General features: G+C 42.2%; 1 protein-coding gene across 1 annotated transcript; it reads left to right on the top strand.

Annotated features, from left to right (window-relative positions):
* The first annotated feature begins 1,387 nt into the window (after positions 1–1,387).
* On the top strand, positions 1,388–17,802 carry crispld1a (cysteine-rich secretory protein LCCL domain containing 1a). Its single transcript, XM_026180048.1, has 15 exons — positions 1,388–1,835; positions 2,381–2,751; positions 8,480–8,598; positions 10,142–10,274; positions 10,372–10,487; positions 10,636–10,736; positions 10,823–11,017; positions 11,661–11,721; positions 11,808–11,874; positions 12,077–12,207; positions 12,315–12,358; positions 12,455–12,527; positions 12,607–12,682; positions 12,813–12,946; positions 15,891–17,802. Exons 2-15 carry the CDS (start codon positions 2,491–2,493, stop codon positions 15,940–15,942), a joined length of 1,563 nt encoding a protein of 520 aa, XP_026035833.1. The 5' UTR covers positions 1,388–1,835; positions 2,381–2,490; the 3' UTR covers positions 15,943–17,802.
* Positions 17,803–18,029: the final 227 nt, after the last annotated feature.

The raw sequence follows: 18,029 nt of genomic DNA, 5'->3' as shown, positions 1-18,029 counted from the left end.
ATGTTGAAGTAGTAAGAGTTTAAAAATGAGTAAGTTGAATGAGAATTTGAAGGGTCTCCCCATTGAAATACATGGGAAATTTTTGTTGAATAAAGTTGAATAAAATTAAAAATATAAATGTTAAAAATGAGAAAAATACAAGCAACAGTGTCCAAAAGAATAGGAATCTAACGGTGTTTGAATGGTTTTTCTAAGTTGAATGGTTTTGAAGGAGTAGGCTTTCAAAAAACGTACGGAATAGATAATAATAATAAAATGGAATAATAAAGATTAGAAGAACAATACTGTGAATGCTTTTCAAGCATTCACACTAATAATAAAGATTACAACAACAATACTGTGAATGCTTTTCAAGCATTCACACTAATAACAATAATAATAATAATACACCAGCCACAGGCCCATTTCTATGCAAAGATAAACTGCACTTATAACTCTTTTAAGCTAATTGTGGGTTTCATAACTTCATAGTTCCATTAAAATGATACTTTAGTCCACTGACAAGTTGTTTCTTGAAAGCCAGACTCTGTTTATAGCTTTGAGTGCAATGCCACACCTTATTAATACACAAACGTGTATCCTGCCCAGCGTTACATTTGTTTATAATACATCAGTTGTGAAATTTGGCACAGATTATAAATCTTACAACTTCAAATTCATAGGCATCCACACATAGCTGAGTTTTCTGTGTAGTGCTTGATACACCTGATGTGTAAGCGCTAAAAACATCAAGGAGTCATAGAAACAAGGGGATTTGCTTAGTGTTGGGGGGAGGAGAGCAGGGGAAAAACTGCTGCACATGCTTGTCTTGGCCGGCCTGCAGTTTATTGTAAAACACAAGAACATTGTGCCTCCCCTGGTGGAAAAGTAAGCCTGTCCGGGTAGAGGGGGGGGGGGGGGGGGGTAAACACACCCAGGTCTACTGTTTCCACATGTGCCATAGCTACCAGTAAAAAATGACCAGATGACAAAAGACAAAACGTGCCTGTTTCCATTATGGAATTCAGTCTGTGTTGCAGGAGAGAGCGGGGAAACAGTGACGACAAGTTCACGGCTTGGCTTGGTTTTCTAGTTACAAACCCCCCCACCTCAGAAAAAGAAAAAAGAAGAAGAAGAAGAAGACAGAGAGCCACCTGTGAACAGCCAGACCTGGGAAAATGAGACCCAAAGATGAGGTAGATCTGATTTAAGTTAATGCGGTTTTGAACAAAATCACTTTCCAGGGTGAAATCGCAAAACGCTAATGATGAGCCAATCAACGATCAGGTGGTATAACTACTAAATGACGTCACGAACATTATAACCTCATTGTCAAAATCAATAAATATAAACAAAACGTTTATCTGATTTTTTTGTGCGTTTTAGAGCCTCACAGTATAAGGTTTACTTTCTGCCCGCATCACTGGAGAAAGAAATATGCACGCACTGCCCCGGAAGCGCACAGAGGTCTCGCCATGAAGCGGTGTGGGCTGTTTCCAAAGTTAGGAGAGGCGTGGTCAGGGGCGGCTTTCTGGAAGCCCAGCAAGTTTAGGATAAAATGTGGATAAGTGATGCTTTGGCGGCTTTGGTGCAAAAATCCTGAAAGAAGAAAGACCGACCTTCTTTTTCTACTTCTTCTCTTTCCCCCCCAAACTGATGAAAACCGAATGAAGCTACCACATCACATCTTTGATTTACGTGCTATGGCAGCCAGCGACAATCATCACACCGCTCCACCTGAGCTCTGCAACACAAACTGAAGGCGGATTTTTTTTCCCTTCTTCTTGCTACACAAGTTTCATCGCCAGATCTCTGTCACAACCTCAAGGAGTGGGCTTCATTCCAATTCATTAAAGGTAAATTATTTCCAAAGTCTGCACTAAATCACACCACTCCATTTCTGTTTTAATATGCATTACTGTTCACATTTTCCATTAGATATTGGCTCGTTATATCAGCTTCTGTCAGCATCCTTGCTTGCACACACACTTTCAGTGAGAGCCTGTGTTTATACAGGCTTGGTAAAAGCAAATCTACATTATTCACCGTCCTGTACCCTTAACTGCATTCATTGCAGCTGTGCTGTTTACTGTGATTTGTAATGCTGTGTTCTTTCCTTCTAAAGCTTCCCTTTTATTGTTTGGATTTAGGGGGAAAGTTGTAAAAATTGATTTCTTTAATCCAGGCTTAATCCAAACTAGTCATTCCCAGCCTGCCAGCTTACCCTCACTGAACCCCATTAGCTTACCTGTGGCAGCGCACCAGACTAAGTGCCTGCAAGCCAACACACTGTCCTCACCAAGTTCAATATTGACCCAAGTTATTCAGCAAATTTGATACAGGACTCGAACTGCAAAGCTTCCAATTATCATTTCTTTCTCTCCCCCTCTCTCTCCTTCAGGGTCCTTGTCAGCTGACATTGTAGACAAAGTGTGTCTGTGCTGGCACAAAAACATTTTTCAACCCTATCCATCCTGCTCGAGTTTATCGTTATCACCAGCGTGTCCAAGGATGAGGCTTGGGTCCCTGCACCGGCTGAGAGGCGTGTCCTTGCTCCTGCTGCTCCAGACGACAACATCCATGGTGATGCTTCCAAACTCCACAGGCTGGGAGCAGATTTTGGACAAGTATCTGGACGAGGACGGCGACTGGTGGGAGGCCAAACAGAGGGGGAAGAGGGCCATTACTGATAGTGACGCTCAGCTCATCCTGGACCTTCACAACAAGCTCAGAGGCCAAGTTTACCCTCCTGCTTCCAACATGGAGTACATGGTAGGTGGAGGTGTTGTCTGTGCGTCTTCGGTGATTCGTAGTTCATGCAGTTAACGCATGTTTTGACCCTTTTCTGAACTCTCGCACATTTGTGGCCCATATAGCTTAGTGAAATGACCCAGTCACCAGACTGCCTGGCGTTTGTCCCACTTGGCTCACACTTGCAGCATGCCAGCATCTAAGCACCCTCACACATGAGCCCAAACACAAAGAGACACACACACGCTTAACTTTGTACCCACGTGACTTTGGTCATTTTTGCCAGAAGCGAAGAATGTTCACCACCTTGCCAATGATCACATTTCTCCAATGTTTTTTTTCTCTGTTGTTTTCTTTTACTCATGGTAAGAGATTTGTTTGACTTTATCCTTTGGCCATCACGTGTATGTACAGTGCCAGATCACTTTTCACAGTGCAATTAGAATCTGAGCACGGCACCGGGGCTCGATTTACCAGCTGCCCCTGCCCCCACTCCCCTCACTAAACACACACGGGGGATAGCACACCTTCTGAAACTTAGCAATCCACAAATCTGAAACTTTTCCACAAGCACTACGTGTGTAGGCGCAGCTTGACCACTACAGCGCATTGCCTGCAATAGTTAAAAGGGTAAAAATCAATGCAATGTGCAGAAAGTAATGAGATTTTATCATCTTTTCATCCACGCTTAAAGAGCTATGGAACAAAAGGCAGTATTATTCTGTGGTAAAGGCAAATAAACAGTTCCTGCTGGGGGCAGTTGCTGGACTGTGTAATTGTATAATTGAGAGGTTGGACTTGAGGACCTCTAGAGAGTGTGTGTGTGTGTGTGTGTGTGTGTGTGTGTGTGTGTGTGTGTGTGTGAGACGCTCAGCCAGGCTGGCTTTTGGTTAAGGCCCACGCTAGTGGAGAAATGCTGAGCCAGCAGCACACAGCTCTTTTCTACTGTCTCCTGTTACACTTGGCTGTTTTTTTTTTTTTCTTAGCTGCAGGGGCACCCAGGGGTGAAATATGGAAAGGCAAGCAACAAGAGTATGTGAGGTGAAGGAGAATGAAAGTTAGCAAGAAATGCAAGATGAAGTGAAATACAGGTGTAAAAAAAAAAAAAAGAAAAAAAAACATCATAAAAGAGTTTTTTTTAATAGGAAGAGGAGGCAGCATGAGACAGATGGAGGGAGAGAAAGCATCGCAAAACAGGTGTCAAAGTAACTGAAGTGAAGGGGAGAAAAGAGGAAATGAGCAAAAAGGAAAAAAAACTCTGAAGGGGCACGCAGTTAGGAGAGACGGCAGCATGCAAGAATAGGCACCGAAATCTCATGTGCGGTTTTGTAGATGTCAGTGTGTTTCAGACAAAAGCTGTTCAGGTCATATGTAGAGCAGGTCTTTTGGTGATTTTTAGCCCTTTATTTTTAAAAGGGTGCTCCGTACTCCTCCGATTTTCCTTTGGTCCGTGTTGAACTGCTGTCACCTTTCAGAAACCTCACAACTTCACTGTACTGGAAGACTTCATAGACATGCTCTCCTGCTCTCCTGACACACTCAGGCATGCAGACACACACACACACACACACACACACACACACACACACACACACACACACACACACACACACACATCCGCACACATAACCATTTGCCCATCAGCTCTGTTATTGTCTGCCATTGTATTAAACCACAACCCGAGTGACCCTCTGTGGCAATCATGACAGAGACTCAGAGATAACATCAATTCAAATCCCCCTCTTTCCTCCCCCTTATCGGCTTCTTTTTCTTGCCCTCCCTCTCTCTCTCTTTCTGCCTCCCCTCTCCCTTATCCCTGTGGCTCCGTTCCCATTCTGTCATTATCCAAGACAGAGGCCCAAAAAATTCCCCGGATGAGCATTCACACTCTGTAGCGGTCCACAAAGCTTCGGTAGGAGGACCGCGTTTCTGCCGCTCACTCAAATGTTGACCCCGCAGGTATAAACAGAGACGTGTCAGCGTTTGAAGCCCTGTAAGACAAACAAATGGCATCCTGGGAGAAAGAGCCCCACCTGCCTTGATGTTTAACTTGGCTTTGCTGGTCTGCGCTCAGGTCTGAGGTTACAGTGATGTTAGCAATGGATGATAAATGAATGGGTTCTGCTGCCAAATGTCGAGCCTTTTAAATCATTGATGCGTAATGTATTTAAAAAAACCAAAGAAGCACAATAACAAAACAATAAAAAAAGCAGGATAATACATTTTCACTGGGTTAATGTCTACGGCTATATGGACGAGCATCTGATGCAACGTTTCTTGCACTGGATGGTTCAGAAGTCATACACCAGCCCGGAGATGAATTCCCTCCAGTGTGTGTGTGTGTGTGTGTGTGTGTGTCTGTTTTTTATTACAGGTTTGCTCAATCACAAGGCGTGGGGAAGAGAGCATCTGCCACAGGTGCTTAAAGCACATCCAGTAAATCCTATGTACAGTAATTTGGAACAATCCACCCTGAATTACTTATAAAACTCCTTTAAAACTTTAAAACTTAAAACTACTTTAAAACTCCTGCAAAGCCTAAAAGACAAAATAACGGAAAATATGCTCTCTTGGGACCTCACCTGCACTGGTTGCCGAAAACAAGTGGCACTCTCGTTGGAGTCCAAATAGCATTGTCTATAAAAACATTTAAGGAGCTATGACCACAGCCTGCAGTGGCACTGTTTGGTGACAGAGATGGACAGGTTTGGAGAGCATCCCCTGTGTTTGATTGTCTTTGGCATTCCCTGACTTATTGAAAATACTTTCCGATTCCTTTTTGTGAAACTTGAGCCGTTACGCTTATTGGCACATCCTTCAAACCACCTGTTCAGAGGATTTTTTTTTTGAGGGGGGGGGGGGGGGGGGGGGTGATTTACGGAGGTCATCCAAGTGCTCTTTTATCCTCTAGACAATGCCATGAACTGAGGCCAACATTCCCCTACGCTGACTTAAAACACTTTGGCCTTCCATCCAGTCCTGACTCATCAGCCTGTAGAACCTCTGAAAGCCATCCTTCACTGCCTCCTCCAACGCCTGTCATGCGTTTCGAGCTACGGTTTGGCCAGCTCGCAATTCCGTCTGTTGAAACGGCTTCCTGTCATTTGGTTCATCTGCAAAACACTGGCTGCGTAACTCCTTCTGCAATTTTGCAAATGCGATTTTCTCACCCAGCAATGATTTGCTTTGCATTGTTGCTCAAACCATGCCCCCTGTTACAGCACAATAATAGGGAGATAATGGTGTTTGCTCGGCGACAACATTCAAACAGTGGTCAGCCCCGGGAACTTTGATATGAGCTGGTGGGAGCTAGAATGCACTGCATGAATAATTGCATGCCATCTCAAGCTGCATATATTGCTGTGGGAGTCCAAAGCTCTCAGTACACTTGCTTAATATAATGCCAAGATTATAAACATTGCTCTTCCTGCAAATGCTCACTATGAATGGGTTGCAATTGCACTTTTCATAAATATTTCGGGGAATGTCATCATAAAACTTTTTGGACCATTGACTCCAATGACGACTCAGTAATGTGTGATAGAATAAAGAACGGCATGGGTATAAAAATGAGCAGAGACACATTTACACAAACTGAGGATACACATCTTTCCTTTAATTTGTCTTATTATTTTTCCCCTTGTTGTTGACTATTGTTGCTATACCGTTAAGATTTGTATTGCTGTAAATTAAGTTACCCATTTGCATCCCATTGTTCTCACCAAATCATATCACGCCTTCTGTTTTCTTTTCCCCCAGCTTTGGTTTCCCAATTCCCATGTCTGTTCCCTGCTTTTCAGTATTATTCAGCATGCACCATTGATTATGAGCAGGAAACTCACACTTGCAAAGGAAGTAGCCCTCTGGGCCTTTGGAATAGAATCAGAAAAAAAAAAAAACTGCCACAAATGAAGTGTTAAGCGAAATAAACAATGCAGTGTGCACGGCGCTGAAAGACTCAAGCAGAGGAGGTGTTTTTCTTTACGGCCCCGCGGAACTGTGGTCGAAGTGGGTGGTGGGCGGGGTGGTTCGCGGTTACAAGGCCTCCCCTGCTGGGCGAACTGTGCAAACAGCAGCAGCTTGACAAGCCAGCTGTACTCTGTACAGACTCAACAGCTGAAAAATATGTGTCTCGGTCAACACTTTCTCAACCTGCTTTCACTGCAACTTTTCAGGACAGTGGAATGAGTTTCTCAGCTGGACGGTGCCGCTTATTTTATCATTATTTAAGACGTGCCTCGAGATCATCGCACATCACGTCTTTGTGATACAAACTGTAATCTCCAAGAGCTCCGAGAAGCTGCAGCCAGAATTTTGGGTTCTTTTTCAGGCTTGAAGCCTATTGTAGTTGCGGTCACAGTAAAATGTTTTAAGACACAGAACCACCAATTTAGCACTGCATACTGTATTTCACTGCTTATCAGTCTTTTTTTTTTTTTTGCACAAGGATGTCATTCTTTGAGAAGAATCAAAGGGAAAATATGCAGATATAAATCAAACTAGAGTTGACTGGTCTCCATTATCCTGCCAAAAAAAGGGATACGCAACAGATAAGGCAACACCGACATTTATTTGCGGCTCACTGCAAGCAGAGGTCACGTCTGAGCGCAGATAGGGTTTCAGGTAAACAAATTCTCATTCCTGTTTTAGCCCCGCGTCTGTCACTCAACATCTGACCTTATTGTACAAGAACGACCACAGGCAACCGCAGGAGAGGTTGCTGTAACTCTGCATCCTTCTATTGACGATGAATTTTTATGTGTTTGTTCAGTTATGTAACCTTCCCACAAGGCTCTGTTTTAAAAACTGACATTCCGCTCTGCAGTATCACGTTGGCATCGCTGATTTTTAACAAATGCGTTTAACGGGAAGAAACAGCTGAAGAAACTGCTCTGAGTTAAGAGTTAATTTGCAGCACTGCCAGACATCCTGTTGCTAAGTAGGTGTGCGGGGCAGTTGTTTCTAGAGGGACGGACAGTGGAGGTGGTTGGTGGAAGTTGAGGGGGGTTATTTTAGTATGGTTAGTGGATGAGATTTCAGTGAAGGTAAGCTGAATTCCAGGCCCCAACGTGTGAAATGCAAATATTTCTGACACCTTCACCCATATACTACTAATACATGCGCTCACACCCACTAATGCACATCAACTAATAGACTTTCTGGCAGAAACCTGTTATACAAGTCATCCCACACTGGAACTGGGAGTAAACGAACACACGCCGTCCTTCAGAGGAAGTACAGTTGGTGTTTTTCTAGCATTTTTATAGTAGAATATAGGTCAGCAGGGAGGAAGGACACTCTTTGCATTCCCAGAAAACCCCAGAATGGGAATACGATCCCTTAGTATCCAACCAGAGCTAAACTTGACTGAGAGGGCAACTCACAGAGGGAAAGTGAAACAAAAGCATGTACCCAGTCATCTCACTAGAGACATATGGAAGTTATTACTAACCCCCCCCCCCCCCCCTTTTTTTTTTTTTTTATTTAAACTTCCACGACTTCCAAAACTTCCAACTTCCAAGAAAAGTCAGCTGAGTCGAAGTAAGAAAGGCAAAAAGCTTTACTGCAGCAGCAGCAGCAGCTCCTAGTTTCTCTTCCTTATCACCTGACATCTCATGTTACTGACCACAGAGCAGTGTTTCTCTAAGCTCCTTTACCCTATAACACATTGAACTGGTTTATGCATTTTATCACCATTTTGTTACTTTTATAATCCAGGAAACTCATTTCTCCATCTCGCCTCGTGCAGGTGTGGGACACAGAGTTGGAACGTACTGCAGAGGAGTGGGCAGAGACGTGTCTGTGGGAGCACGGTCCCGCCGGCTTGCTGCCGCAGATTGGACAGAATCTGGGGGCACACTGGGGAAGGTAAATAATCTGTTATTACAGACAGTTTATGCTATCAAACACTAAAATTAAATAAGTTTGGAGACTTCAAAAGGTTTTCAAAGTGCTCTGTTCTACTTTAAGTGACCAAGTAAGCTGTAGTATAAAAATCTGGTGATGATCGAGGCTGTTTGGATACAATGAAGTCACTCGGATGGTCAGCAACAGTACTCGGGCAGGCTGACATTTAAACAACGTTCAGTTGATACTAAAGGGCTCGAAGTGTCCAAGGAAAATATCAACGCAACATTACACCACCAGCAGACTGAACTGTTGATGGAAGCAAGGACGGCTCTATGCTTTTGTGTTATTTACACCACCATTTAACACCAGACACAGCAGAAATCAAGACTTATCAGGTCAGACAGTTTTTCTTCTATTGTCCAATGTTGGCGAGCCTGTGTGAATTGTAGCCTCGGTTTCCTGTTCTTAGCTGACAGGGGTGGCACCCAGTGTGGTCCTCTACTGTTGTAGCCCATCTGCTTCAAGGTTTTGATGTGCTGTGCGTTCAGAGATGCTGCTCTGCCTACGTTGTTGGTAACAGGTGGTTATTTGAGTTACTGTTGCATTCCTGTCAGCTCAAAGCATCCTGGCTGCTCTCTTCTGACCTCTGGCATCAAACAGGCATTTTTGAACAGAGAACTGCTGCTCACTGGATATTTTCTGGTTTTTGGACCTTTCTTTGCAAACCCTAGAGATAGGGTTGTGTTGGAAAATTCCAGTAGATCAGCAATTTCTGAAATATTCCAAGCAGCCTGTCACGGAAAACCATGCCACCTCCAAAGTCTCTTAAATCACCCTGTTTCTCTATTCTGATTGGCAGATAAGACATTTGCATTAACAAGCACTTGAACATTCACAAGTAATAAGGTGGCCGGCGAGTGTACAATATGTTACCCATGACTGGCATTTACCTGCTGCGAATGAGACGTCAAACACACACTGTGGCATATATGCGAGTGGACTCAGACTTAACACAGATTTCTTTGCTCCTTTATTTCACTCAGTCTCCTGCAGAGCTCCAGAAAACAGCGCTGCTTCACACAAGAGACGCTTGTTCTGCATCTAATCATATCACTCCACAGTCGAGATGTCTGCTTAATTCTAATCAGATTAACTGGCAACACCTGGTGCCAGATCAGTGTCCTTGGTTACTGAGCACAAATGTTGATTTTCAGTTAGAGCACTCTGTTTGCCAGTGGATGATAACTATAGGTGGCACTACATGGGTTTATTAAGTGTGCTTGCCTCAGAGTTCTTGTGTCAAAACAAATCAAGCACTGCTTATCTAATGCTCGGCCATATTTACCATATACATATATATATATACATATATATATATGCATTTTAACATAACTGAATATCCGAGCACTGAGAGCTTATACAGTATATTACAAGACTTAAAAAGACAGTTGTAGTGAGCAGTGAAGAGCTTAATGCCAACATCTACACCAAAGGACTCATAAGACACAAGATATGTTGCTTGGAACATTATAATCATAGATGTGCTTACTGATCTCTCCAGGTATCGTCCACCCACGTCCCATGTTCAGGCTTGGTATGATGAAGTGAAAGACTACTCCTTCCCTTACCCTCAAGAGTGTAATCCCTACTGTCCCTTCAGGTGCTCTGGCCCAGTTTGCACACATTACACACAGGTAGCTATGGATCATGACTTCTGGAAACCTTACAAAGGTGCAATGAGAACATTTAAGTCATCTGTTTCTGCTTCTCCGTATTGTCCTTCTTTTGTAGCTTGTCTGGGCTACCAGCAGTCGAATTGGCTGTGCAATCAACTTGTGTTACAACATGAACGTGTGGGGGCAGATCTGGGCCAAAGCCGTCTATCTTGTCTGCAACTATTCACCGAAGTAAGCAGATATGTTGTGTACCAGCACTGTGAAGAGTTAATTATAGTGTCAGGCCGTTTTGATGTGACATCACAGCGATCACTTGTAGTTAAAGCAGTCCTGGTTTGTCTGTGTTCAGTAGTTTTTGTTTGATGTTCCATGTGCACAGGGGAAACTGGTGGGGCCATGCACCTTACAAACATGGGACCCCGTGCTCTTCTTGTCCCCCCAGCTATGGAGGAGGATGCAAAGACAACCTCTGCTACAAAGGTAAGAAAAAGCCACACATAGAGAGAGGGAGACAGAAGTCGGTGCAAATAACTCATTATCATGCCTTGATTTCTGTTTTATTTAAGGGCAAGATGACAATTCATATCCACTGCAAGAGGAAACTGAAGAGAACAACTTTATTGAACCAGAGGTCCCCCGTACCACAAATCCCCGGGCTCGGGCCTCCAGACCTGAGCCTCCCAGTTTCCCCGCTCCAGCCCCTACGCAGCCCCCCGCAGAGGACCTGCAGAAGAATGAAATGGTCAACACACAGCAGATGTGTAAGCTGCCATTTGACTGTTTATTTTGGATCAGGTTTCCTCTCGAAATGGGGGGTGTACAATATGGTTTTAGGTCTGGGAGGTGCAGAGAGTGGAAGTGGAGGACAATATGTGCTGCAAAAGAAAAAGGAAACCTGTAGCTGCTTGCTCAGTATTGAGCTAGCGATACTGAATAATAAGTGCAAGAAGTAGACTTTGACCTTAAATATTTTTCTTGCAATTTATCTTAAATTGCTTTGATGCTGTATAGTCCTTATCTGTCATCTCCATGATTAACCCTGGCACTTTCTGGAGTCTACTCAATATTGCAAGTCACTCTTTGGAGCAGAGAGGGGAGGTCTATTTTAGCATGAGCCCCTGAGTGTGTGTTTGTTTTTGGCTTGCTGAGAAGTGTTGAGGGGTGAGAGCGGCTCGCTGTGGTTTTTAAATGGCTTCCTCTCTGCAGCACATTAAGGCCTGTGCTTGTAAGATGAGACACATCCTCTAGTTTTGCTGACCACCCTGAACCTGAATTCTTGTCTTTTATTCTTGAAGCGTCTCCACTTGAGTCTTTTAGGAACTAGTCATCTGCATCGGAGCCGCTAGTTCACACATGCTGTTTCCTGCAGGAGAACTCAAAGACCTCTGTGTTTATGTGTTACAGCCCAGCTAGTGACCTGTGACACTAAGCTTCGGGATCAGTGCAAAGGAACAACATGCAATAGGTACAGTGAAGGCGAAGCATTAATAGGGTGCGGTGCAGAATGTACAGTTCACATATTCACATGGTTATTTTTGCATTGACACACAGATACGAGTGCCCAGCTGGATGCCTAGATGCTACAGGAAAAGTAGTTGGCACAGTGTACTATGAAATGGTGAGTGTACATGTAGCTAGTGTACTCTGAGGGAAGATTAAAAAAGATTTGGACGCTTCAGTGTCTTTTCACGAGGTGTGCAAGATGAAGCTTTGGGGAAAAAGATGTTTTGTACTTTGAGGATACGTCTTAGTGCTTATTTATCCAAATTTCTTACTAAATACAGTATAAATGGTGTCTCTTTTTATCTCTTTTATTGCAGCAATCCAGTGTGTGCAGAGCTGGTCTACATGCTGGTGTCATAGATAATGATGGAGGATGGATGGATGTAACAAGGCAAGGAAGAAAGGACTTTTTTATCAAATCCTACAAGAATGGCGTCCAGTCACTTGGGTGAGACGGCAATAAATTTACACCAATGACAACTGATAGTTAAATATAATGAAAGTGAATAGAAATAATAACATCTAATGTTGCTGTATTCATTTTCCCCTTGACAGAAAATATCAAAGTGCTAACTCCTTCACAGTCTCCAGAGTGACAGGTTAGTCTGTCATGCTGTGCATGTAGATATGTTGTCATTTGTTTCCAGCTTCTCATTATGGGCTTTGCCGACACCCGCTGTGTTTCCTTCTTACAGTCAAAGCCATCACATGTGAAACCACAGTTGCACAACTGTGTCCATACGAAAGGCCTGTAAAACACTGTCCAAGGTATGCACCTCCCTGTATCGCACACTCTCTCTGGTTATCAGAGCTGCCTAGCATCATGTCTGTTCATCATTCGTCTTAGGTTATACTGCCCGAGAAACTGTGTAGAAGAGAATCCTCACATATCCAGAGTGATCGGTACCAGAATATACTCTGATGTAAGTCCCTGTTTTTGAAGCTGAACTTGTCAGACACTAATTCACACTACTTTGGGGCTGTCAGCATTTTAGAGACAGAAATGAATGAACATTTCTGACATGTTTTCCTTCTTCTTGCATGCTCCTGTAGAAGTCCAGTATATGTCGAGCGGCCGTCCACGCTGGAGTCATCAGGAACGATGTGGGTGGTTACATCGATGTGATGCCAGTGGACAAGCGAAAACACTACATCGCCTCGTACCAGAATGGCATTTCCTCGGAGAGGTATTGGATGACTAACCTCACAATCTTATAAGAGGGGAAAATAAATAATAAAATAAATAAATATATATGTGTATAGATAGATAGATGGAAAATAGTTATATACACAATAAAAGAAGGACAAAATAAATAATGCATAACAGTATCCTATCTCTGTTTTATAATACCAATATAGATATATTGTTTGGGGGGGGGGGTTTACTGGTCCCGTGTCAGCATTCAGCCTTAATACATGACAGGAAAGTGAAGAGGTTAATGCACTTGCACCCAGAGTGGAGCAGTAAGAAATCAATGCCTCTCAGGTATCTACTCTCCTCTCCTTGTGGACCTAATCATTTCAGGATGCAGGCAGTTACATCCTGTATGCAGTGCACGTGGTAGAGTCATTTGCATTCTTGTAGTTTAAAATAATGAATTGCTTGGCAATTAGTGTACACAAGAGGAGTGCATCTTCGTGTAGTTCTAGACGTGGTTTGCTTTCTGGTAGTAGGTCAAAAAGGACGACCAATAGACAAGGATTTAAAGCTTAATATAGTTAAACAGAAAAATTTAAAAGGACAGAAATAAAAAGTTAATGCGTGTAACCGAGGAAACAGGGTCTTGTTACCATTTATCTCAAAGGGGGTCAATACTGAATCCGATTTTAGACAATTTTCTTGCTTGGTTCTAACAGGAAAGTGGATGAATTAATGCAAATCAGGTTGAGGAAAGAAGCTGCAAGGATTTATGAAGGATTTATGTGTAAAACATCTCATTTATTTGGTAGAAACGGATCTGGTTACTTGTACGGTCACTTGTAATCTAAATGAATCTGTGAAATGGCGTTCGATTGCTCTAATTTGCTACATGGTATAGAAAGAGAAGTCGTCATCACCGACAAGCTGACTTGCTGCATTTGAAGTTGCTGTGTTGCTGAATATTTATTAAATATAATACAGCTGAAAAGTAGCCAGCATCACAAAAGCTAAAAAGATGAAATATATGTAGCACAGACAACAAATATCTGCAAAGAAATTTCTGTCTGTGTTTGTTTCTTTGTCTCTCAACTCCTCTTGGACCAACAGGAGTTGAGCGACCAAACTTTGCACACAGGTTTATCTTAGTCCTCTGAAAGTTCTTACCTATATCAAATATTATGACATCATCATGTTGCCTAGCAATTAATTAAAATAATCTGTTTCAGCAATTATGCAGCTATAACATCTTGTAAAAACATTGTGTCATTTTAATTTCAGAACAAAAACATCATTTATATCCATAAAAGTTAAATTAGGTGTGATATGTTATAATGCCGTCACATTGCTTGGCAGTCAGCTAACAATGGGCTGGAATGGCCTGTTTGTAATCTTTTACTCACCCACAATGCTGGTTGCTAATGCTTACATCCGCATTAGCAACCAGCAATATTAAGAAGCTGAAATGACCAATTTTTAGCATATAAAGAACATCTAGCGTCTCTGTTGTTTTTGTCTCCCCCTTCTGGCAGCAAGAATAATTACATAAACACAGCTGACAATAGTTAATAACTTATTATAAACATCTTTTTTAGACACTAATTCTTTCTCTGAACGAGTTCCTTTTCTGTCTAGAGCACCAGAAACTTTCCTTTTCTTTGGGTGTTTCTACCACACTGAGCTGATATATTCTTTTCTATCCTGCTCTGTGGTTTCTCCCTTCTTTAGTTTTGGCAAACCGGTTATTTTTTTGATAATACAAAATTCATCTCTACTGGAGTGCCAGCATGGGAATGTCACCACAGATGCCAGATTCAAAACTCTGGTATACTGGAAAATACACATCCATTTACATGGTTTAATCAGCACTGTGTGAACCCACTTGGCGAGTGCTCGGATGTAACAGCTGGTCATGTATATGTAACAGCTTCTCACTCCAGCTTTAACAATGCCAAAGCCAAGGACAGCAATATACATAAGATGAAACGCCTCAGCTAGTTTGCAAATAGAGCACTTCATCGTCGACATAGGGGTGTACATCTGCTTATACTGCCCCAACATTTTTCATTTGTCTAATCCGACGAAGAGGGTTGAGAGTAGATTACCTTGTTTGGTGCCATGTGCTAACACAGAGTAGGAAACAAGAGATATCACTGGTTTTTACGGTGGCTGTTGGAATGTTAAGAAGCTTAAAGTGGCCTATAAAGTACTCAAACAAATTCAAATCTGTGCTGTGTAACGCTGTCTTCTGAATGTAGAAGAATCAGCAGATGTGATCTTTGAGTCTGAAGACTCAAAGTGTCTCTGATATAAAATTTGAGATAGCTGTTATTAAATTCTCCTGCAAGCTAAGGTATTGCTATGCTAATAAGGTGAAAGCTTGTGTTGAATTTATGCTGCACCACCTTGCAACAATATTAAGGCCACAGGTTCATACCAGCCACTCTTCAAAGTGACCTAGATACAGTGTAGTCTGTTCCAGTTTTTAAGAGAAATTAAATTGCCCCTACTGTGGTCTGCAGAATCACTACACTTCCCATGACCTATGTAGAGGGGAGACTTGCATTCACAGCCTCATTCATTCAAAGCCCTTTCCTCCTCCTTTTCATCTCCTTGCTCTTACCATGCCTGTCGCCACTTAATTTATCTTTGTCACTCTGCTAAGATACCTGACGTCTGCCCATCACTTATCTGTGTCCCTTACCTTTACAACATGTCTGTCTTTGCTGGGTGACCACATGAAGTTCCTCGTGTTTGTGTATTAATGGGTGGTTTACCTGTTTTTTTTTTTTTTTTTTCACTGAACTTCAGCCTCCATCTGTTTGTGTGCTGTCTGTCATCAGAACGTCAGACAGCACACCGCCACGGACATTTCTCCACAAAACCAGTCGATCTGTTTGTGTGTGTCTGTCATGTAGGCTGGGACATGTTCTGTATCTGACACATGCAGCACCCAGACTCACTCTCCCTCTTGTTGTTCTCCTTCCCCGCAGCCTTCAAAACCCTCCCGGAGGGAAGGCGTTCCGGGTGTTCGCTGTGATTTGAGAGCCCCAGAGGGCAGCTTCACCAAACAGAAAATCGCACTTGTGCTGTTGAAAAGGTGGTAATCAAGCCATGTTGTCAAACTCAATGACTGAAATGTTTCTGGCTTTCCTACACTACACGGGTTAGAGGTTGTCACTATGGCAACGGAAGCCCAGCAACAAAAAAGAAACTTGACATGCACGCAATGAGAACCATGAGTTTTTGTCAGCTTTAGCAGGAAATGTTAAAAACTGTAAATATTGCTGATTACTTTGTTGTACAAATTTGTTAATATAGTATTACATTTGTATTGCCTTTGTAGCAAATATCTGTGTATGAATATTAATTATAGAAATGTATTATATGACCTTATAATGGCACTTCAGAGATAATATCACTTTTATATTAAGTCTGGCACATTTATTGGTGCTTTTGCTACATTTTGTACTTCTGGATTGGGGAAATTTGTTATTCATTTATTTTTGTATGGTTAGACACTATATCATTATAACTTGTAAAGGATGCTGCTATATGTTTTAAGTATTGTTGCTGTGATCACCTGTTCGATAAATTTCTTTGTAATTTTCCAGAAAATGTGGTTTAGTTCAAACTACCTGCAGGTCGGGAAGTATGCTCATCTCTCCGGGGTTCACCATTCACCTTTCATTTTGAATTTTATTTTACCGGATGTCGTTGCTCCAAAGAAAAATGATGCCCAGTTAGTAATCGTTTTTGACACTGATACAGAGAAACAAAAATACGTCTTAAAAATCTCATACAGTATGTCGTGCAGTATAAAATATGCTTTCTTTTAAGCTGTAGTCGTTACAATGGGCAAGCAACTCTATTCTCATCTCTGTTTTCCTTGCGTCTAGATTTTCCTGACTTGGGATTGTTAGGAAAAGTTCATTTTGCAATAAAACAACAGAATGACCACACATTTCTATTAGCCACTTTCTTTTTCCATTTTAAGTCTGTTAAAGTTAACTTGATTTAAAAAGCTGTTTGCATTATACATTGATTGTCCTGAGTTGAACCCCATTTGCCTTCAAAACTAGCTCCACTCAACATGGCGTTGGAAACAATCCTCACAGTTTTTAGTCCATATTGACACGATAGCATGACGCAGCAGCTGCTAATGTTTTATCTGTGCATCCATGATGCAAATCTCCTGTTTCCCAACATCCCAAAGGTGCTCTAGTGGATTGAGATCTGGTTATGATGGATGCCATTTGAATACCGTGAAATCATTGTCATGTTCAAGAATCCAGTTTGAGATGATGTGCCATGGTGTGTTATCCTGCTGGGAGGAGAAAATGGGTACACTGTGGTCACAAAGGGCTGGAAACGGTCAGCTAAAATACTCAGTTAGACTCTTGTGTTTAAGTGATTCTCATTTGGTTGAGAAAAATCCCCCACACCATTACACCACCAGTATGAACTGGATGTTTTCATGTTATTTACACCAAATTCAGAGCCTACCATCCAAATATCACAGCCTGTTTAAAGTGTATCCTCAGTTTCTTGTTCTTAGCAGATAGACTCCCCCCCCCCCCCGGTGTGGTCTTCTGCTGCTGTAGCACATCTTGTGTTCAACTTGTGCACTTCTGCATACCTTGGTTGTAACAAGTGATTATTTGAGTTACTGTTTCCTTCCTTCAGCAATCTGCCCATTCACCTCTGACCTCTGACATCAACAAGGCATTTTCACCTAAGGAGCTGCCACTCTCTGGATATTATTTATGTCACCATTCTCTGTAAATCCTACAGATGTTTGTGTGGGGAAATCCCAGCTGATCAGCAGTTTCTTAAACATTCAGACCAACATCTGAGTCCATCATGCACCAATAACCATGACACATTAAAAGTCACTGAAATCCCTTTTCTTCATTCTGATGCTTGATTTGAACTTCACTGGGTCGTCCTAACCGTGTCTACATGCATAAATGAATTGAGCTAATTCATTACATTAATGAGCAGGTGTATATACCTGGTGACTGCACATAGGAATTTTTATAATTAATAGGTTCACCCAACCCAAATTACCCAAATAATATGGAATAAACTTTTGATCCACTGCCCTAAAATTGTAAATGAAAATATATTTT

This window comes from Astatotilapia calliptera, chromosome 9 (assembly GCF_900246225.1).
Source record: "Astatotilapia calliptera chromosome 9, fAstCal1.2, whole genome shotgun sequence".
NCBI lineage: Eukaryota > Metazoa > Chordata > Actinopteri > Cichliformes > Cichlidae > Astatotilapia > Astatotilapia calliptera.
The sequence above is the reverse complement of the archived record's forward strand: the minus strand, read 5'-3'. Positions and strand labels throughout refer to the sequence as shown.